Source organism: Apteryx rowi, unplaced genomic scaffold (genome assembly GCF_003343035.1).
Source record: "Apteryx rowi isolate R43461 unplaced genomic scaffold, aptRow1 scaffold_192, whole genome shotgun sequence".
Lineage (NCBI taxonomy): Eukaryota > Metazoa > Chordata > Aves > Apterygiformes > Apterygidae > Apteryx > Apteryx rowi.
This window is the reverse complement of record NW_020448219.1, coordinates 741,645-764,391: the sequence shown is the minus strand read 5'-3', so window position 1 is coordinate 764,391 and position 22,747 is coordinate 741,645. Positions and strand designations below refer to the sequence as shown.

The 22,747-nt window shown below is 35.8% G+C and overlaps 1 protein-coding gene across 6 annotated transcripts in view; it reads right to left on the bottom strand.

The window, feature by feature from the left end:
• The window catches only part of ARL15 (ADP ribosylation factor like GTPase 15), a 219,537-nt gene that overhangs the window by 128,924 nt on the left and 67,866 nt on the right, over positions 1–22,747 (bottom strand). For 3 of the 6 annotated variants that reach the window (XR_003252990.1, XM_026062714.1, XM_026062715.1), the window contains 3 exons: positions 18,773–18,917; positions 16,188–16,247; positions 4,249–4,457 (listed from right to left, as the gene is read on the bottom strand). Coding sequence is in view for 5 of the 6 variants with exons in the window: in XM_026062714.1 (XP_025918499.1) it covers positions 4,249–4,457; positions 16,188–16,247; positions 18,773–18,917 (414 nt within the window). In the remaining variant the exon portion in view is untranslated. Of the gene's footprint in view, positions 1–1,337; positions 2,931–3,421; positions 3,712–4,248; positions 4,458–16,187; positions 16,248–18,772; positions 18,918–22,747 lie in introns of those variants that run through there. The other 3 variants (XM_026062716.1, XM_026062718.1, XM_026062717.1) reach the window with 3 other exon arrangements.

Below are 22,747 nucleotides of genomic sequence, written 5' to 3'. Positions count from 1 at the left end.
TTTGAAAACATTGTTTGCAATTCAAAGACATTTTTAATCGTGTTATAACAAAGAAAAAACAATGGAAAAAAGATGGTTTTCTGGAGTTTCACACAGCCATCATCTTTAAAGTATGATCTTGTGTACACAACACACTTGCGATCAGCTCACTACATAATATCTTTTCACTTTCCAAGTGGTTTCCTGCCAATAATATTTAAAATGATAACATAATCTTAAAATAGACTGAAAAGACACTTTCAATTCATTGCCTACTAGTTTGTAACTCTATATAAAAGTTCTATTATTCTTCAAAAAGGTAAATTACATGACAACTTTAATGATTTCCTGCAGTACTAATGGTCAGCAATATTTATGCAAGACAAAAATCTATTAATTGCCTGAACTTCTGTATAACTTAAAAAAAAAAAAAACACAAAAAAAACAAGACAAACAAACAAAACCCTGGAAGATTAGTCTTTAAATGTCTTCACAAACAGTCATGAACACAGCCTTAAATATTAAAAAAGAAAAAAAAAAATACAGAAAACAAAGAAAAAAAAACAAACCAACACCCCACCACCCAAATATGTAGCTGCTTCACCACAGAACTGGCAAGGCTTCATTGCCTCATAGGATTTTTACTCTGACCAGTTCTACACAGCTTTTGTATTCAACAAGCCTGGGGAACAGCTATACACTGCAAACGATTTTGCTTAGAAATGCAAATAGCGCATACAAGTCCTCAACATGATTCAGACAAGCGTTTGCTCAGCATAGCCTGTTCCTAAAATACACTGGCTACGGACAACTTCCAACCCACCCTACCTGTGACTCCCCTTGCTCTGACTCAGGAGGGTAAGCAACTCGCAGTTTGCATACTGTTTCRAACCATATGAAACTACTGATTTATCCAGTTTCTGATATTATTACACAAAGTAACACTGATTCCAAAATAAAAATCAACAAGTTGGCAATGACAGTAGCTTTGCTGTTCACTTGCAAAGCAATTTACAGCGCTTTATTACCATAAGTCTCCTGCAACGTTTAGTCAGTCACAAAAATCTGACTAATCAAAAACACTTGTCTGTAAACAAAATCAAATTTGATGATGGAAAACCAGAAACACTCTCTGTCAATATGAGCTTTATTAAGAATTATAATTAGGTAAACCGTTCTGGAATTGTACTCAGTATTTTGGAAGCAGTGACCAAACAAACCAATCGATATGCCACAATTACACCACCGTCCTATCTGCTGGATAACTCAATTTATTTTTCACTTGTAACTATTTATATTTACTAATTCAGAAGGGATCCAAAACATCAGCAAGAACTGACCTATGCCTGATTAATTCCTTATAATTTTAATCTGAAATCCGGTTACTTTGCAACATACCTATTGATTTAAATATGATTTTCCAAGTATTACGGTCTGATTAATGTATGCAGTTTTTATTTCAGCATGACTCAATTGAAATCACTCAATAGCTATTTGAAAACACTTAAATATGTGCTACTGTCACAAGAACATCAAAACAACTTACACATATCTTTCACACGGAAAGGTGGAATAAATACCATACAAGTTGACACAAAAAAAATAAGAGGTACAGTATTTAAAATGACATGTTAATTTATAGTTTCCAGAATGAAGTGATAAATGTACTTTTTTGGTTTCATTTAAAAATTTAAATAACTAGGAGGTAAAACAGCCAATTAGCAACTGAGTATAGAAAAATAAGGTTATATTTATGACTGGTATTTCAGCTTAGTTTCTCCTATAATTTTCCCTGAGCACATTAATAATATGAAGTATATTCTCCAATCACACCTGTAAAACAAGTTAGGTTCAGTTACATTTCAGAAACAAAATTCTCATTATAGTTTTGAATTTAGCTATTCATGACATTGCCTAATAGTTAAGGCATGCAACTTCTACAATATTGCTTTTGTCTATGCAAGACATGGAGAAAACATGTTAAAAATAAATTGTAAAATTTTGGAAAAATTGAAGCAACCACACTTCCCAACAATAAATACAATTAACATCTGTTGCAGAAACTGCTTGGCACTTGTACAATTTTGTGAAGGATTTTTGCTGTAAATAAGTTTTTCTATAATTCCTACTATACGCTACTCCAAAATTTTCTTTAATTATACTCCAAGGAGTCTTTTCATATGCATTAAAGAAAAGCAACATATTGTCTAAAAGAATGTTTACATTCTTTTAAATTCCAACAGTTGTTTGTTTGTCTTATGATATACATAAAAAGAGCAAGGCAATACCTGTATTTAATGCCCTTGCTTCTACAAAAACATTTACCAAAACGCTCATATTGCTCAACACATTTGTTAAAATTTTTTAAATGTTCTTTTTGAAATAAGAAACGGTCCTATGATGATYCAAGCATTTTATTTTCATTTCACATTTCACTAATAAGAACAGAGGCACAGCAAAACATTTTAGAAAGCAACAAATCTCTGTTTCATCATCTGCAAAATTCACAGAGTAAGGTTCCCCCTTCACATTCACAGCAAACAAAGGACATCATTTTTTCAGCAACAAAATACCAGCAGTAACTTTTGACTGTCTCCTTCAGTTAATCAAAATACTCTTTTTTGTAATTTAGTTTTTCCCTATTCTTAACTAAAGAATTTCAGCAGAGACATACACTGAGCTCTTGATTTGTTTTTTTCCCCCCGAAAACATGCATAAGCTGTGCACATTTAACAAAATTCTTGGATTCAACACTTCACGCAGACTCAAAATAACAAGACTTGTTTATCATGAAAATATACCAAAAGATTTTTTTTTTTAACATATAGTAGAAGCATATTAAAATGCTACTGTAAGCATGTAAGGATCTTTTCCTCTACKGAGATATCAAACAATTGGCAATGATGATCATCACTTATGTTATTAGGAGTGTTGAGGTACAATACCTGAGCCTGGAAAGGGATAAGGGGAGAGTGAGGATCCTCTCAATAAAAGAGAAGAAATGCTAGTTCTAAATATGCAAAGGATTCAGTACAAACCCCAAAATCCATCTGCATGGCCTTAACTGCAAAATGGAGAGTCTACAACTGCTGTATTGCAAAATAACTGGCATACGTCACATGGCATAAAGAGGGTGTTCTCCTACATTAACTATTCCTATGAAACTTGAGAAGGAACATTTCTGAAGTAATACTTCTAATGGAAGTCTTCAATTGACTTTAAACATAATTTGGCCATTTTAAAAAGGAAAGTAGTAAGTCAATGAACACTTAAAAATCACCACATCAAATTGAATTGGTATTCTTCAGAAAGACTGTATTTTAGATAAAGAAACACGTCTAAGAAAGCAAGATTTTTTTTAAATACAAAGGAGCAACACAATAAAATGCTGAAATGGTTCTGACTCCACTGTAATGAAAAACACCATTCACAGAACAAACAGGAGATTTCGCATAGTCTTTAATGTGAAGAGTCCTTCAAATAACACTTGTATATGAGCAGAATGACACAATCAACTATATACGTCAGCATAAAAAAATTTTAATTTTTAATTTAAAAAAAATTTCTTCCAACTTCAAGAGAATAAGTAGAGCTTCTCGAGAGTCAGTAACCTTCAACACTTTCTCAAAGATATAAGCAACATAATAGGAATGTATGTAAGAAGAATTTTTCAGAAACCTAAGAGCAAAAGGTATACCAAATGGAACAATTATATAATTTACTATGTGATACCTGCAAATTAGACAAAGACAACACATGTTAAAAGAAGAAAGTCAGAACAGAGTAACAGCTTCAAAACAGGAATTGCAACTTTGCCCTCACACCGGTAGATAGCAACTAAGAAAAAAGCTTTTACATAAAAGGCTACCCATAGCTGCAAACTTAATCTACTGCTTTAAGCAGTGGTGAAGAACAGAGTAATGGGATAGTGCAAGATCAAAACTAATAGCAAATAAAAACAAGCAAAACAAAAAACACTCTCTCAGCAGCTTTTGATAAGAGTAGTTAAAAATGCCTTTCTCCCTTAAGCAAAATATGGTGAAAGCAGGAGAACTGTGTTTACTGGTGTGTTTTTCAGAACAGCCAAGTCTGTACGGAGTGCATTGCACTGTAAGTTCTTAGGGGCAGGGACTGTTCTCAGGCTGTGTACTACGATGAAAGTTAACTAAGGCCAATCCTTAACTAGGATGTCAGGGAAATGAATAAGAGTGGGTCAGTAGTGTGCAGACAGTAAATACAAAGAGGCAAGATGCTGCCATGTTAACATACCTCTTGCACGGAGCGAGCTGCTGGCTTGTCTTGATGATTGGCCAGTATTAAAAACGGCAAAGTACATAACTGTGGGTGCTGAAGAGCAGAATGCAGTTCATTCCTAGCAGTTTCTAGATCATCTTCAGAGGAGGCACTGTCTAATACGAATATTACCCCTTGGGATCCTTGGTAGTAACGACTCCAGTATTTCCTGATATTGTCAGCCCCTTTCAAGACAATAATAAAAAATAATCAAAACAAGTATAACAAAACAGATTTAAAACTCTTATCTGGTAACAACCCTCCTGCTTAGCATAATCAAAGAAACAAGATGATTTATTCCTGCTTAATATACATTACTGAAAGAATAAAAAAGAAAACATAACAACCATAAATCCAGCACATACAGACATATCAACCCAACAACATTTTGATAAGGGAAGAATCCAACTCACAGTCCTTCATCACTGAAAATTTCTGCTCCATTAATGAGCACTGGGGAACTATTATGCTTCCAGTGTTATCTAGCCTAATTCCATATCTTCTCACAGAAATATCCTATTATCATATATAAATAAGTCATCCTTTGCCCATTCTCTTTTCCTTAATCCTGTAGCTCACTGCTGTAACTTGTCATTTCTATCATGTCAATTGTTAATTTCTGAGCATGATCAGATCTTTCAGTTCACCTCCAAAACACCATGCAAACGCTTCATCAYTGGAGAAAAGTGTCAGAAAAGTCTACTCAAGTTGTAAATGCACATTTAATGAGGAGACTCGGGATACAAAAGTGAGGTGAACAAAGAGATAGGGTGATAACTTGCACAGGCATTCATTGCAACTAATTTTGCTCTGTCAACCACACTAAGGAGTCTGGAAGAGTCCAGCAGAGCAGACACAACAGTGACTGTACAGGTTTATGTGCCACAGAAATTTTTAGGACACAGTTCAGTGGCACTCAGCCAACTCAACATAAGCCAAGCAATAAGGTTATCTATGGAAAGCTTTGTCTCCTCTGGAGAGCAACATATGTTAGAACACTGAGGTAGAAGAAAAATTCTTATTTGACAGATGTCAAACTAAACTATGATTTGGATGTGGGCTATTCTTTGTTTGTCTGAAAATGGTACTACGCTCATGGGGACTAACATTAAAAAGTGAACAGCAGCAGCAAAACTCTAGCATAAAAAGTGATGTGTCTGTAACAAATATAGTGATTTAGAGAAATGTGCTAAAGGTATCTTTTACGTGTACTATTCTTATTTTGAGAAGGGGAGAAGTGAGACTTTAATGTAGACACAGATACCAAGTACTGATAATAAGAAAACTCCATTTCTTAGTGAAACAAAACAACTACCCACAAAAGTTCTGACCATGGGGCAGGTATGAAATGAGAATTTAATGCAACATGATTACTGTATCACTGATATGGTACTTAAAATATTCACTCAATTTGTGCATTGTGTAACAAAAAAGACAGCCATTAAACAAAAAGTAAGGAAACTGGTATTCAAGAAGGAATTCATACCATATAATTTAAGCATCCAACTCACGAGTACTCTAATTTCACTCCACAGAGTTTCTTCCTTCTGTCTACTGACTACACTGGGACCTTACAGATCTAGTTCCTGTCTTCTGTACCTAGCACAATTTAGGTGGCTAATGGGAGTTGTGAGCATACACTTTAAAAATACATTTTCAGAGAATATTTACAGAGAATATTCAATTCAGAACTGAATAGTATTTTTCTACAAGAGATCTAAAAAAGGGTTGGTTACTTACAGGTGGATGATCATGGCATTTAGACAAGACCTTGCTTAAACTCTCTATTAATTCAGCCAGACTCATAAAGTAACAAAGCAAAAATAGGTCATTTTATTTATTTTATCATCAACTTATCAAGTTGAACATTACTTACACAGAAAAGGGATTACATTGAAACTGAACTGTATGCTTCCATACCACCATAATATCTACCAATTGTACTTGTAAAGAACTTCATAGCATCTATTAGATGCCCCAGTCCTTCCAGCTTTCTATGTCAGTTCCAATATAACAAGTTGCTACAGGATTTTTCAGCTACCTAGAAATATTATTTGCATGGCCATGCACAGCAGTATCACAGCCACAAGATCCAAGTTATCACATTACTTCAACACTGGTAGAGAATCGTTTTTCATTGACTGAAAGGCTAACACCACAATCAGTTCTTTGAAGGTCTTTTTTTTTTTTCCTAGCAATATAACATCCATCTTACCTACTCGAAGCTTCAGCCAGCTACTTTTCAACCATATGTTCCTGCCTGATCCTCTGAAATCTTATCTCAGTAACAGTACTGATGATTTCTAAGAGAAAAACTGTGTCCTGAACTGTAGAGTGCTTGACCTCTTCTATCCAGGTGCACAGAAGAAGGCAGTACATGGATCCTTACATGAGACACTGGAGCCAGAAGAGCTGCATGTTGATTTTTTGAGCTTATGATCCTGTCTTTTTGGTTTGAATTCCTTAGCTTGGGAGAGCCTAGATGGAAGAACTTTGTTTTTCCACACCAACTGCCCCAAAAGAACAAACACCAAAACTCAGTACTCTTCTTTGTGGCTCTGTCCAATTACCAGCGAGTCTCGACAGTGGCATAGTTTTAAGAACCACCTACTAACCTCCAACAAACCTTGTTATTTCCTTCAAGAGCTTCCATTAGAATATTCCATTAGAATAGTGACCTGCTCTGAACTTTCTTACACTTCAATTCTGATGAAATTACAGCCTGTAGTTTAAGGATAAAAAACTTGTACTGAGAAGACAAGAAAGAAGACTGAGAATGTCTGTACCTCAGGGTGCCATTTTAACTCATTTTCCTGGCAAATGCGCTTCAAAATAATTCCTGGCATCAATAAGCTATCAACAACTGGAAATCACAATTTCTACAAGACAAATAAGCTTACATTCTTTTGCCTTAACTCTTTATATGGGGTACACAATCCACACTCAGCTTCCTTCTCCAAGGCACTAGGTAGTATGTTGTGGTGCTGTTCAGGACAATGGCCTGTGAATAATGACCCAGCAGTTGCACTTCTTGATGGGACAAATTCAGTCTTACAGAACAAGAAGTTGTTTTCAAAGGTGTACTTTAGCACAAACTATCCCATGAATTAATGTTTTTACCTTTTCTGAAGATTTTTAAGATACGGAAGTTCAAAGTATGAGTCCTCTGCCAGTCCAGACTCCAACATGTGTCTGTTAAACACTCCGAGACTCTCAGAGGCCAATAATATGAACCAGCAACTTAGCTGGTACCCAAAATGTCATATCAAAAAATGTTAATATACATGATAAGCATTTAGGTTTGTCAGCCTGATGTCATGCATTTCTCTAACAACTTTGTAGGTCCACATCTATTTTTACTCTTGAACCACTTCATGCATAAACTAAATTATAAAATTTGGGCAAAAATTCCAAAAACATCACAAAAACCTGACAATAATTCACATTAGACTTAAGGAATGTGTTATGTGGAAGGTTTCCTAAAACATGGCATTTAGTATAATAGTTTTCTCAGACAGGCGAGGCATGACTCATGCCCAGGTGTATGATTTTTTTTCCCTCAGCTATGAACCCAGGAGTGCCAAAACTCCCGTGATGTGACTAGAACACCCTATTTACATACAAATTTAAACAAAACACAGTCCCGCTACTTATTAGAGAAGCAAAGATAATCTTTCGTCAAACACAGGTTTGAATTACTTTATAAAAGGAAAAAAATTAACCTTTGTTCTCAGAAAAAAATAATGGGTAATGTAGTTCAAAAGTATAGTTATTCATCACTACTATAGGACAGGAATCATTCAACTAATTGTTCAAAATTAACAAAATTCTGTTTTCATGTATAATTTTGGAAATATCAAATAAATATTTTTTTTGTTAACACCAAGAGTACAGTGTGTCCATATTCGTCACAGTTTATGATTTTTTTTATCACTGCCAATAGTATCCTCTCAAATATCACTTGGAAGCTGGAGGGAAGAGTTTATGTGAGTTCTGTGTTGTTTAACACATATCCAAAAGGAGGTTGCACAATTGTTCACTCCAGTAAATATTATGTGAAAYGCACAGCTGCAAATCTTCCTTTTAACTATTTAAGCTTCTGTTTAAATCTTCATTCAGGGCAGTATGAGGCTACCTTCTTCTTCCTTTTCAGTACTTCCAGGAGAACCAAATATAGCATTACAGAAAAATTTCATCTGATACAACTTAAAAATGTCAAATTTGTTAGTTGTCAAGCTTGCAACTAATCTCCATCAGGAGGAAAAAGAATGCCACACACCTCTTGCTTCAAGATAGTCTAGCCTGTGCATGCTCTTAGTCACCTCAAAATAGTCTGAGGGATTCACATCACAGCTCTGGAGAAGTTATATTCTCAATCCAGGGAAGAACTTTTCTTCCCTCCACATCAAAAATACTTAACCTGGGGCCACAATAGAAAGCAAGCTGCAATCAGTTTTGCTACAACTTCAAATGTAGTGTCAGCTCACATGAAATAAGGACACCTATATATATTTGAAGGTTAGGTAGTTAATAAAAAGTTATATTGTTAATTCCTCTACTGATATTAAACAGAAAATTTCTAATTAGCAAAACCCTGAAAAGATCACAAGGAATATGTCAACTGCACCACAAAATCATCTTGCCTGTAAGACTGGCCCATGTGGGAGGAAGGAGGAATGGCAGGGAAAAAAGAAAGCTCTTGTATAAGATACAAAAAAATATATATAAAGATATTAAATATATATATATCAACCTTAGGAAAGAGTTTTGAAGTAACTGTTGCTAAATCTATGCAGGATTTATTAACATGAATCCCATCACTGCTTCACAAGGCAAACTGACATCTCTCTTACGTAACCAGGAACATGCTTGACATATTAGTACATTTTTAAGAGATCTGGCTGTTCCTTATATAGCTTGAGCATACTCACCATACTCCCAGAAGGAAGATCCAGAAGAAATATAGTCTACAGATTTATGGGKTTTTTTGTTTGTTTTTTTTTTAAACACAAAGTATTTTTCAACCTGTCCAATCCTTTTTGTTACAAACGAAGTTATAAATCCTTTCTAAGATGTAACTGTTTTTTGCGTGTATGTGTCTGCATCCCCAACATGTCCACACTCACAGACACATCTACACACAAAAACATAGATGCTTCCTGTGGGGGTAGTGTCAGTCACACATCAATGGCTACTTTATATCAATATTGCTTATCTATAAAATAAGCAGCAATATAGATGCTAAAACAAAACCTTCCTCAAGATTCAAAAGTTCCAAGACTGTTACTTTCTAAATTTTTCAAGACCAGCAGATCACTGTCTGTTTTCCCTAGTGTTTCAGGGAGAGTACTCCTGCGATCATACACAAAGCATGACAGTAATGAATTGGCARATTTTTTTCCTCAAGAAGAAGACTCTGAGATTGCTAGATCAGTTATATTCATTGCAGTAATTCAATGACATTCTGAAAAAACAGCATAAGAAACAACCTGAAAAATGCTGAGGAATAAATTTTGGTCTGCGTATTCAATATATACAAAAAACAGAAATACACAATTTATTGTGTTTATTTATATTTTTCTTAATGAATTGCCATTTATGAAAACCATCTCTATCATCTCTTGCCTACCTTCCATTTTTCTCCAAAGAGACTGATCTGGGAATCAAGCCTTCAGTATTACCTAATACAGGTGCTGTCACCAACTTTGAATCTCCACCTATTCTGATATTTAAAACCGTTAGAATAATATTTAGATTGCAAGCACTCAGAAATTATAAAAACACCATATTTACACTTGCCTGCGAAAAATCAATTTGATCTTTTCAGGCATGTATATTCTACTGTCATCCTAAAAAACATGCAATTTAAAACAAAGATCTCCTGCTCCGTTCAGGAGACACTTATAGATTATTTTAAAAGGAACATAAAAATACAACTGACATGCAATATGCCATGCAATACGCTCTAACAATTTCAAAGTCTGAAACTTCAATGGTTTGCAGTAGGTGGCATAGCACACTGAACTGAACTTCATGTACGGCAGCAGTTCTCAGAGTCCTCCCACCCTATTTTTTTCATTTTTCCTTTCAAAGGCACAAACACACAGTAAGTTCCCTAGGGCAGAGGAAAGAATAGCTGGCAGTGAGAAATCAAAACCTTTTTTTTTTTTTTGGGGGGGGGGGGGGAGATTCCGAAAATGTGGGCATTATCCTTTCTGCTGATAAATTAGACTGCTGTACTCCGTCCTTTGGGTTAGTCTGAAGAAAACAGCATGAAGAAAACAGAGTTTTAAGTTTTGTCGGAAACAAGTTTGCTAAAAATGTTGCACTTTTCTCGCTACAAAAACCACCAAAAAACAGCAAGAAGGTTTTTTGGCTTACTTTGTTGCAGCTTGAGCTTTGACAGTTGTTGTTCATGTGGCACCTATTTGTTTTGAATCGGATATGCAATGGGTTGTCACAGAGTAAAAGACTAACGACGGAAAAAGCAGAATGTTTCTGAAGAACAGGGTAAAGATCACTATTGCTGAACGCTTATTTGAATTTCCTCAGGACTCAAGCTCATATGATCAGTAAACAGGTGTAAGTGATCCCTCTTATCTGTGAAATGAGGAAACCACATGAAACAGCCAAGGCTTAGACACCATTTGAACAGAATGCTGACTATGACTGATAGCAAACAGATCTATCTTTAATACTTTTGGAAGCTGAATGTCCTGTGCGACTCACAGCTTGTATAGCTCATCAGGGTCATCTAAAAATTTCATCTGTTAAGATGTTCTGTAAGCTGTTAGATGCAGATATGTCTCAGATGGCATTACATGCACTCCATGACCAGATTTTGTAGAGGTGTCAACTGCCTTTTAGACAAATGCAGTAAGGAGATTTTATTGCTTCGTTTTAGTATGCCCCTGTAAGGATGACTTAGGCTGGTATTTACGTGTGGGATCAGTTTTCTGATGACTAAACAGATGAGATGTTAGCTACTCTGCCACGCTATGTTGTTGGAAGGTTGTTCAGTACTTCCCTCTTTCCCTATAGAACAAGAAAGGAGGGTGGTTTTGCTATAAACAATTTAAACATTAAAATCTAATCAATAGGCCAACATAATTTTCYTCCTCCTTCCTCATTTTTTCTGAAGGCAGATGCTACCTGACATCTGTTGAAGTCTTCTCTAGGGGTTCATATTTTCCATTCAATTTGGCTTGCATGACAGTGTGACTCTCCTCCTACTCTCTTGTCTTTTGTTCTTTACTTCCAAATTAAGGCAAAATACACATGTTGTATTTAACCAGTCCTATTTAAAGTTATTTGCTCTGGAGTTCTCACCTAGACAATTAGTTTAGATGGTCTAAGAGTGTGAATTTATTATGCTGGTCATGAAGCTTAAGGAAAAGCAGTAGTGGGGAAGACAGTTCTTTTATCTCTCTTTTCCTAGGAATGCTCAACTGAATGGAAATTTGAGTATGCCAGGTATTAACCACTCTGTTCTCCCTAAACAGTTATATATTTCATCTTAAAAGAAATTCAAAAGATGAACAGACAACATGTTGATTCTCTATGCTTGTGGAAAAGGCCTTTGGGTAGATTAAAAAAAAATCTTAAACATACAACAATATATTATAGTACATAAAACARAGAAAGTTACTAAATGCTATAGCGTGTTAATATTTTTAAACTTGGTAAGGAAAAACAGAGCTATCCACATCCAAAGTCATTCATTTAAATTTGACTAGGCTCAGTAGTAAGCAAAAGGCATCTCAACAGTAGTTTCTGGGCTCCCCAGTACAAGAGGGATGTGGCACTACTGGAGAGAGTCCAGCGAACAGCYACTAAGATGATTAGGGGACTGGAGCATCTCTCCTATGAGGAAAGACTGAGAGAGCTGGGCCTGTTTAGCCTGGAGAAGAGAAGGCTGAGAGGAGATCTTATCAACGTGTACAAATATCTGAAGGGAGGGTGTCAAGAGGATGGGACCAGACTCTTTTCAGTGGTGCTGAGCGACAGGGTGCGAGGCAACGGGCACAAACTGAAACACAGGCAGTTCCATCTGAACATGAGGAAATACTTTTTCACTGTGAGGGTGACAGAGCACTGGAACAGGTTGTCCAGAGAGGTTGTGGAGACTCCTTCTCTGGAGATATTCAAAACACGCCTGGATGCAATCCTGTGCAAYGTGCTCTAGGTGACCCTGCTTGAGCAGGGGGGTTGGACTAGRTGATCTCCAGGGGTCTCTTCCAACCTCAACCATTCTGTGATTCTGTGATTGTAAGCCTACATTTACAAGGTGGCAAATTTAAACTACAAAATAATTTATTCTGCCTTTTTTTTAAAGCTGTAAATTATTAGATGGTCTCTGGAATGRGTCTGTAATCTTGATTTAGACCTGAATAAGTATCCACGTTACGACACTATTACTCAGCATTTCATTTACCGCATTGTAACAGTGAATGACTGAATAAACATACTGATAAATGGTAGTTTCAGGCATTGTGCCTCCAGGTTGGAAGAGACACTTGGTAGAAACAAAGCAAAAGCTGCACCTTGTCATTGCCCCTGAATTATCTGTCTTGAGAATAGACCTCAGCATTCAGTATCACAAGCTTCTTTCAGCAAAAACCTATTAGACACTTTTGAACAATAAATGTTAGCATCTACCTTATTTTTACAGTCTTTACCCACTTTCCCTTACATTCATCACCCACAATTTCATCCATATTTCCCAGAGATTGCTGCACTGTAACAGGAAACAATCAAGTCTGTAATTTCTTCCTGTACTGTTACTAAGTTTAAGTTGAGTAATATAGAAATATTCCAACTATACTGATAAGAATACGTTTTGAAAGCATGTGGGCTAAGGCATGATGCATCCTCACAATAATCTAAATCACATATACTCTTTTATGGATTAAGTTTTGGGAAGAAAATGGTATCTTTTTTATTTCTCTGAGAGGAGGAAGGGATTACTGGTATATCAAAATAGAAACTTGGAGAATGGGAAGTTAAACTTGATCAGTAAATAAAGCAAGAGCTGCTTTTCAAATAATTCAAGCATGTCTGTGTTTGATTTGAAAGATATATATACATACATATACACACATGCATTCTTACTGATTCAGGATCTAATTCTACCTTTTTAAACAAAGCTTTTAACACTTGTGAAATTGGATAAAAACATGATTTCTTGTAGGAAGCTAGTCTTGCTTATAAAACAAAAGCATTAATCCAATAAAAATTACTAGGGTATAAGTCACCACCACCACCACAACAACAAAAAAAGGAATTCATTTTTGGTTTTAGTATTTTGATATCATGTACTTGAAAGCAAAATTTCTGCAAAAGAGCACAGCAAACTTTATTCCATGTCCCTAGTTAATCCTAAAGACTGATGAACAGATAATCAGACCAGAAACAGACAATGGGAAAGAGACTGTTTTCCATATGCTTTGCATGAAAATTTTTAATCCCTACAGAAATGAAGAAACAAAACCCTGGCTTCATTAGCAGCTCCAGAAGGCAACCAGCATGGTAAAAACTAGCACCATCTTCGACCTCAAGGAAGGATACTACTTCAGCCAAAGAAAAAGAATACTATGCAGTCAGCATCTGTTTCACATAACTGCTTGGCCGCTGAATGTAAGAACCTAAAAAAGTATTATTTTTGTCGTAAGTTGTTTAACTATTGGCTATGAAAACTTTGCTGTATAAAGACATATAAAGTTTGCAAATTTCAGTTACCTAAACCTAAAAGGTAGAGTTTTAAAATAGAGTATCAAAATTAAAACTAAATAGAACTTCACCCTTTGAATAGCTTATAACAATGAACAGTGATCATTAAAAACAGATGGCTTTCTACCTTCCTCCAAGTTTCTAAGAATAAATGCCTGGACAAGACCTCCACAGCAGAGAAAACAGAACTTAGGTAACAATACTTTAACAACTGAAGGCAAAAAAACAGGAATAACAACAAAACCATAGGCCTCTCTTCCTTAACATCAGAACCAGAAACCCCAAAATAAAATTTAGCAGTGAAGCAGAATGGAAACATTATTAAATGTCAGATTCATTTCTACATTTTCAGAGAGCACCAACAAAGAAACCAGGAATACTCCAGAAAGCTGAGGCTTTACCTTGACCACACAGAAACACTTCTCTCAATTAGAAGATTAAATACTGAACAACAATTTGGGAAACGTTTGGAAGTCTGGCTTAGCTCTCTTTCTTAGGCAAGGAAAAGCCTATCAAAACTAGCATTTTTCCCCAACAACATCTTGTAGAAAAAAACAGATGACACCATCTCTAAGGACGGACATACAAACATTCATAGTTAACGGGAAAAGAAATAAACAGAGGAGGAAATCAAGTATTCTGGATTTCTTYAGGACATCCTGTCATGAGATATCAAAGCACTTCACTGAGATAAGGTTTCTCAAGACACACATACACACATAAAATAAAATTTATATGATAAGCCTAAACTCAGTCTAAGGAACAGACTCTAAAGAGAATCTGCTATGGAATACTCAGACTCAGTTGATACTAAAACTGCATTTATACATCCTCATTATACATTTAATAGCAGAGATAGAAAAATGTATAAACTGGGCTGCAAATGATTTGTCCTATTTCAAAAAACAAAAAATTACCCAAGTGCATGTTACATACTTAAGCAGAACCACCACTATACCTGTGCTGTGCTCCATTTACTAAAGAAAACTTCCGCTTTCTTTACAGGATACATGAGCAAACAAGCATACACATGGACCTATAGCAGTAAAGAGGAAACACTCTCCTTTTAATGCATGCTTATCTGGAAGCTTTCTAAAAACAGTCTCAGATAAGACAGACATCATAAAACTTGATTTTATAGCAAAGCTTCCTTTGAGAACCAAGCTAATTTATTCCTCAGAGCACTTAAGACAAGTTTCAGCCTTGCTGAAAATCTAATGAACATCCTTGTGATTCATTCTACTGTATTTATGTAGAATATAAAGAAGATCTACAGAAGTTCTAGAATATGAAGAAGATGTATATGGTTCTTTAATTAGAAGAACACTAGATGAAACTAGACCCCACAAGAACACCCAATAGGAAAATGTTTTCACCCTTTCCTTTTAACAGTTACCTCTTGACCACTTAAGACTCAAGGTCTGACACTGGCTAATCAAACAGCCTCACAACAGAGAAATAAGAAGTTAACCAGCATGTCTGTATTTTGAGAGGCAGAAGATATATATAGGGACTTTTCTGTAGGGACTTTATGTAAGGACTTTTTGCTTACGTAGCTGTTTCTCATTTTGTGTGTGCACATCTTTCACATCAATTTGAAGGAGGAACAGAGCCACAGTATTTGGCAGCCAAATAGCTTACCTGAGTAAAGACAGATTAAAAAAAAAAACCACACACCCAATCCTCCTAAACCCAATAAATACAAGATAATAGATTTCAATGAATATATAATCCATTGGAAGTTGGCTACCCTTGCAACACTTTTAGTGGTGCAGCAAACACATTGGTTCTGCCAAAAATACTTCCGTACTCGCATAGTTTGCCAAGCAGTTGCTCATAAGTAAAAGTTCTTACATATAATAAGTACAGGAAACACTTTCCTGAGCTGCTGTATGAGCTGTACTACAATTATAGCCTCAGTTTCCATTTTTTCATGGCTTAACCTCTGCAATCCAAGAAATAACTAAGAAGATACAAAACACTATCTGCCTTCCACTCCTCCAACTTTTTACTTTTTTTTTAAATCAGTATTTGCTCCATTTTTCTCAACTTTAACTGCTGTGCTGTAACTCAAATTTTAAATAAATTCAAGCCACGCTGATTCATCATTTTTATATTCAAAAGAACAAACAATTTGATGAGTATAGCTTCTTATAATCAAATGAATAAATGATTAAGTGTTATACCTCCAAGTTCTTTTACATTCAAGATGGCATTCTGGAATGGCACTGCTTTTATGCTAAAACCTAAAAACAGAAATAAAGAATATTAGTAAGTTATTTGTTAAAGAGGACATTTGAAATCAGTTGCATACATTCAGGAAAGTCTATCTTGTTCACCAGGATTTTGCGTGGAAAATTCTCAGCCTAAATAAGATGATTAAAAGTATCAGTTATAAGAGAAAAGAAAAGATCAGTAAGAACTATGAAATTAGCAAATACACTTTTTAATAGCTGCAATATATTAAATTCAGCATAAAACTTACATCCAAGCCATCCACCATTTGGCAGGGATTTAGTATTAAGTACATCTTTATAAAAATCACCTTTTAAGGTGTCTGGAACTGAAGTTTAAATTTCAAATGACCAGTAATATGATGTGATCCTTCCACAATTTTTAGGAGACATGGAAGACAATGTACAATTCTAATTACTGCTTTCTTATATTTAAACTTCACAGTTTTTGGTTACAATTAAAGTGTTAAGCGTATCTATTCATATTATTAACAGAAAGAACTTTTTACAGACCTGAGTCATATGTATAAAAATGGCTACAAACACATTAAAAGCATCTATGAATCCTCTATTAGCCTTTTATATCTTGAAACAAAAAAGCTTTATAAAACACTTTATTATTTTCCTATAATTGAAGAGAGTGTCACTGAAGTGTGTCATTCCAGGTTTATTAGCTGTCATTTAACAGAAACAAGGGATTTGTTCACCCATATCAGACCAATATGATATTCTAGTACTCTAACTCCAACCCTGGTCAGTACTAGATGYTGTAGAGGAAAGTGCAAGAAAATCTGGAGGGAATAATTATGCAATAGCTTGTTTGTTGTTTTCTTAAAAATAAATCCTAGAAAGAAGTAAAAACCAGGATGGACTTGAACGGCACTGATGAGAAAGGCAAAAATATGGGTTATAGTTTGAAAACTGAGTGGAGAAGCTGCCACACTGGATTCTTGGATTTCTAATTACATCTTTTAATATAGCATTTACTGGTACAGATGGATAGATTTATTCTGATAAACTGAATGACTTAAATATGTGTCATTTTGATTGGGACGCTGCCTAATTTTCTCCAAAGTCCATCTTCATTGCTCAAGTTGCCTAACTACACAATAGTATTTTGTTGCAACTATCTAGAAACATAGAAATGTAATTTGGAAATAAATCAAATAAATCATATTTTCATTATTGCTTGAGAGCTACATTGCTATTTATATTGCTGTTACTAAATCTTTCAGAGTCCAAAGCGTTAAAGTTTAATTTGCACTAATTTCAACTGAACTTTAAAGATAAAGCTAAGGAGGAAAAAAAAGACTGAATTGCTCAGTGATTTCCTTCTAACCTTTCAAGTTTGGCACTGACATCTTCTCCACACAAAGAAGTGTCAGATYGCTTTAGAATTCCTAATAATACAACTGTGAAGGCAGTGAACTCAATGGGTTAATTATGCATTGCAGAAGAAACAGTATTTTCTTGTACCTGTTTTATTTTGTTGACTTAGTTTTATTTAATAGCCTTATGTCCTTGAAATTTAAACAAAGATACACCGAAAACCAGTTAGGGTTGCTAAGGGACAATCATATAAAATTCAAGCCCATGAACCCTAAGTACAATATAAAGCCATATAACTATATACATAAGTTACTCGCACAACATCCACTATCTCCTCCCTCAGCAAATCAACCCCACTAAAATCACTGTAGCCACACAAACAGATTTCTTCCATCTCTATGACCTAATCTGTCCTCTTTCTGAACTCTRCAGTCAGATATTCCTTTTTCTCACTCTACTATATATATATTTTTTTTTGGGGGGGGGGGGCAGGGAAGGGAGAGGGTGGTGTCAAAGTACCCTTTCAATATTAGGCATTCTGGTTCATCCGTATCAGTATGCACACTGAAATTTTTTCACTTAAGTGCCTTTAGTTGTGGCTGTGTCCATTTTTATCTATCTTCTTAATACCACCATAACCTTTTGTAAATTTATTCTCTGATCTCAATCTGCCTTTACTACATAAACAAGTCTCTTTGTTGATCTAAAAGAAAACATTTTCACGAGAAATAAACATTTACATTATTCTTTTGGTTACTAGCATATACCACAGAGCAGTACCGACCAAGTATGAGAAGAAATAAATCCTAATATAAGTTGCATAGTTTCACTATCCCATTCTGGTTTATATCACATTTCCTCCTCTTTTCTGTTTCTGTAACAAGACTGCTTAAAAAACAAAAAGAAAAAAGAAAGAAACCTTTGATGTCCATGGTAGACTGATACAGTCCATTTCCAAAGGTTCTACGTTATTACACCACAATGTACGTTCTGACTTTCAACATACTGCAAACTGCATGCTTTCATGAACATTCCCCATTATATTATCAGACTCTGAACAAGTAAAGTTAACTTCAAAACTATCAATTATGTATTTTTAAAAACAGGATACAAAGCTGAAGTTCTCCATTGCATATGCTATGTGTTTTTGAGGTTACCCATAAGCAATGTTACAGCACACCATGGAATAAAGGCAGTATTCTTCCTACCTGTGGTAGACACTATATTCTCTGCACTTTCACTGCAAAGCTGTGAGAGAAGACTTGTCTTGCCAGAACCAGTGAGGCCTATGCAAACCAAGTCATATTCGGGTCGTGGTGGTGGTGGTCCCTTGCAGCAAAGTGCTCTAAAACACTGCCAGGAAAAAACAAAATAAAAGGAAGAAGTTACTTTTTTTGCATATCTAACAAGATTCTAAAAGTCAAGTTTATAAATTTAAAGGTGCTGGAGAGAAGCAAAATACCATTCCAACTTACTATTTTGGCACTATCAGCAACTAATAGAGTGAGATCAGCTCAACCAGAACTTATAACAGCTTTATAAGATAATAAATACACCAGTTAACTTTTCACCTAAGCCTCATATAGCTGGATTGAGGAAAGCAACTTAAATTTCCTGAATAGCATAAACAGTGCACATATGGTGAGACAAGTGCATGCTTTACTTAGTCAGGTGGTTGGGTATTTCATGTGTTTGCTTCCAGAAGCAGAACTGGCAGAAAACCCCTGTGCTGGTCTAAGGCAATACCTGGTCTGAGCATCAAAGCAGATTCCGAACAGCTGCTGGCCAGGCATTCCCTGCTGTCACAGGCAAGAATCAGCAAATTTTGCTCCACTGATTTCAGCCTCCTTCCCAGGCTTTGTCACATGTTCTGAAGGAAAGCACTCATTCTACCTTATAACATCAACTGTTAAGAGTACAGCTTTTAAAGAACTATTTTGCTGGACATAGCTTTAGTCATAAAAACGCAGATACCATTTCACTATGTCTCTTGCTGTTCTCTAGAGAAGCATGAATTAATCACAACATAAAGCATAAAAATCACTTACACAAAACCTTCTTCAGATTTATGCTCATGTCTCTTAAAAAGTATGGCCAAAATAGGCCAAGCCCATCCAGCAGGTCCCTTAAGCCCTCAGGAAGGTTCATTAGATCCTTCTTTATATGTTATACGAAAACTTTTACATGAAAATCTAGATTACCACCATTCGGGGAAAGCTAGCAAGTACACATTTGAAGTACGGGGTTTAATCACCTGCTAAAGTTTCTAAGATGCATTTTGTCCCGCATATATATACATATATATAAAAATATATATATCACACATACCCAGTATCTGCTCCCTTCACATAAGAACAATAAATCTGCTACAACAAGGAACAGAGAACATATTTGCGCAATCTCTCACCCATACGCACGCATGTTCTACGTCTTTACATACTGTCAATTTCTAGCATCTCCAGCAATAGACATTTGAGTTTCCCCACCTAAACTGAAGGTGCTGTTTATTATTACATTTAAGTAATTTCTTCCATCTTAACCATAAGCCAACAACAGCATTGGGTAAAGAACTCCAGTCTTTACATGACTACCTAACCACTCTCATTGGGGGCTACTTGAGGAACAGAAAGACTGAACTGAAGTTAGTAAGACACTATCATTTGCCAATAGCAGGTTCAGGGTCTGCAAGCAAGGCAGTAAAAGAGGACATGATTATAAGATGACAGTTACCATGACTACAGAACTTATATTGGATTCCTTTGGTTTCCATGTTGTATCTGAATTGTATGAGTGTTAACAGCATGACTGAGGTTCTTTTGGAAAGAATTCTTCATGTACAACTCCCAGTTATTTTAAACATGTCAGAGACTGAACTCATATGCATATACACCAATTTGAGCAGGTGATAATTTGTCCATCTGAAGACAGGTTTTGGCAATAATTCAGTCTTGTTAAATACTTCTTCATGTCTATGCCTGCATAAAGATTAGAGTTCTGCAAAAGGGATATCATGCACAATTCCTGTGAAAAACACCACATCCCAAAGTCTTGTTTTACTTCCTTATGCAATGCTGCTGAAACAACAGTCTACTTTGGTTTAAAGAAACAAAAGATAAGTTCAGGGAAAAAGTTGAGAAAGTCCATCATCACCCTATAAAAAGGTGAAAGAAAATATTTTAGGAGTAAAACCATTTACTGTAGTAGTTAAGCTGAACAAGGGCAACAGATCTGAAAAATAAGAGCTTTATTTCTGTTAAAATTTGACTGTGAAAAATTATTTTTTTCAAGAAGGTTGGGCCTTAATTTGTGTTCATAGCTAAGCAAAGTAAACATGCCTTCTAACTTTATTCACTGATGTCAATTTATATTTATCCCACAGACTCTACAAAGTCATAGCAAATATTAGAAGTTCTGGTACTTAAGTGAGAAAGGCAAATTAAGTTTATTGCACAATATAAGCTCCCCAAAACAAAGTTTCCACTTAATGGAGATCAGGCTGATGGAGACTAAAAAAAATTCTTCCAAGCTCCCCCAAAACTCTGAGGCTTCATGTCAGGCCCCTTCCAACCAGTCTTTGAAAGAGTCAATTTGTCCCTGTCAACATGGAACATAACAGATATCACAACAAGTTCTTGAGGCCATACTGAGAAACAAAGAAATGGATGTGCTGATGGACGTCTATGGACACTATGCCAGACAAGACCCCTACAGCCCTAATGACCTTGATAAATATTAAGATGGTCACTAACTTCAGTTCTGTCAGTGACCATCGCCCTCTGTAGGCCATATACAAAAGAGGAGCTCCATAGGCTGTTTTTGTGAACTTAGTACTGGTGTCTTAAGTCTAACTTAGTCTGTTAGCATCTTCATGTGCTGCTGATTGTACGCATGATAGAAAATCCAAGTCAACTTGCATGTCCAAAGCAGAACCTCCACCCACTCACTCATCCTTTATCAGTAAACACAGTCAGATAAGAAAGATCCTGAGATTCAACAAATGCAGAACCACCAAAGCCAGGAAAACTGCTTGCTCCAGACCACTTTCACATTTTATTCAGGACGATTCTGCTRTCTTCTTCACGTGCACATCTTCGTCCCTATGAAAGCTAATTTCYTTCGTTAGATTTTCTGGTTATGCTGGAATGAAAACAAAACCTTAAATGTTCTAGCTTCAAAAGGTGATAAAATTCAAGCTGATGTGTACACTATTTACCACTGGCTGACCTGAAAAATCCTACGATTCTATTATTACCAGCACGTTTTAGGGGATACTTGTAATGATAAACTTTATAAACCTGTTTTGCCATCTTCCTTACTCAAGCTCAGTGAACAACTCTTCCATCAAAAACATCACTATACAAGCAGTATGATCACTGCCTTCACATTCCTTGGCAGCTTAAAGTTACTTGGCCTCTAATAAAGCCAGGGCTATTTAAACATCCATTACAGAGACTAAACCTCTGTATTCTTACTACTCTGGCAGCTGCATCTAGTAGCTCCACAAGATCTGTGGTAGAGTAGAAARTTCAGAGGTCATATAGCTTGAAATAAAATTACATCCTATATTTTGCTTTKGACTATGGACAGGAAATGCATCCTGACATATTTTGTACAGCATGGACTAGAGTCACAGCTTTGCTTAAGATGTCATCATGCTTTACAGTGCAATAAGAAAGATACTGAACTGCAAATAACATGTTTAAGTAGTAACAAAAGAAGTCATTCCTGAATTCCAAAACAACACATAAATACATCAAAAATATTGAGAGAGTTGGTCAGTCCACGTTAGATCTCACTTTTCCAGAACTGCCATGGTACTTTCAGCTCCATTTGGACAGCGCAAATGGCAGAAGAGAAACTTGAATTAGTCTCTAACTGGTCTTCAGACAATCCTCAGATATGGACCAGGAATTCTTTTTCACCAGTTCCCCAACCTGATTTCCTCGATGAGTAACCAATCAAAACAGCTTCATGCATATCCTGTTTTGTAAGGCTGCCTGTTAGATATTATAGAAGAAACTCGGAACCTAATTGGGGTCAGTTGGTGGGACAATCAGAGAGAATGGACATAAAAACATTTGATTCATGCAAATTTAGGGTCAAGCAGAGCTAGTTGGCTTAGTCACTGAAATACTGTTTGGGGAAGGGCCATGCGTTTCAGCCCCGCTACCAGCAACAACACC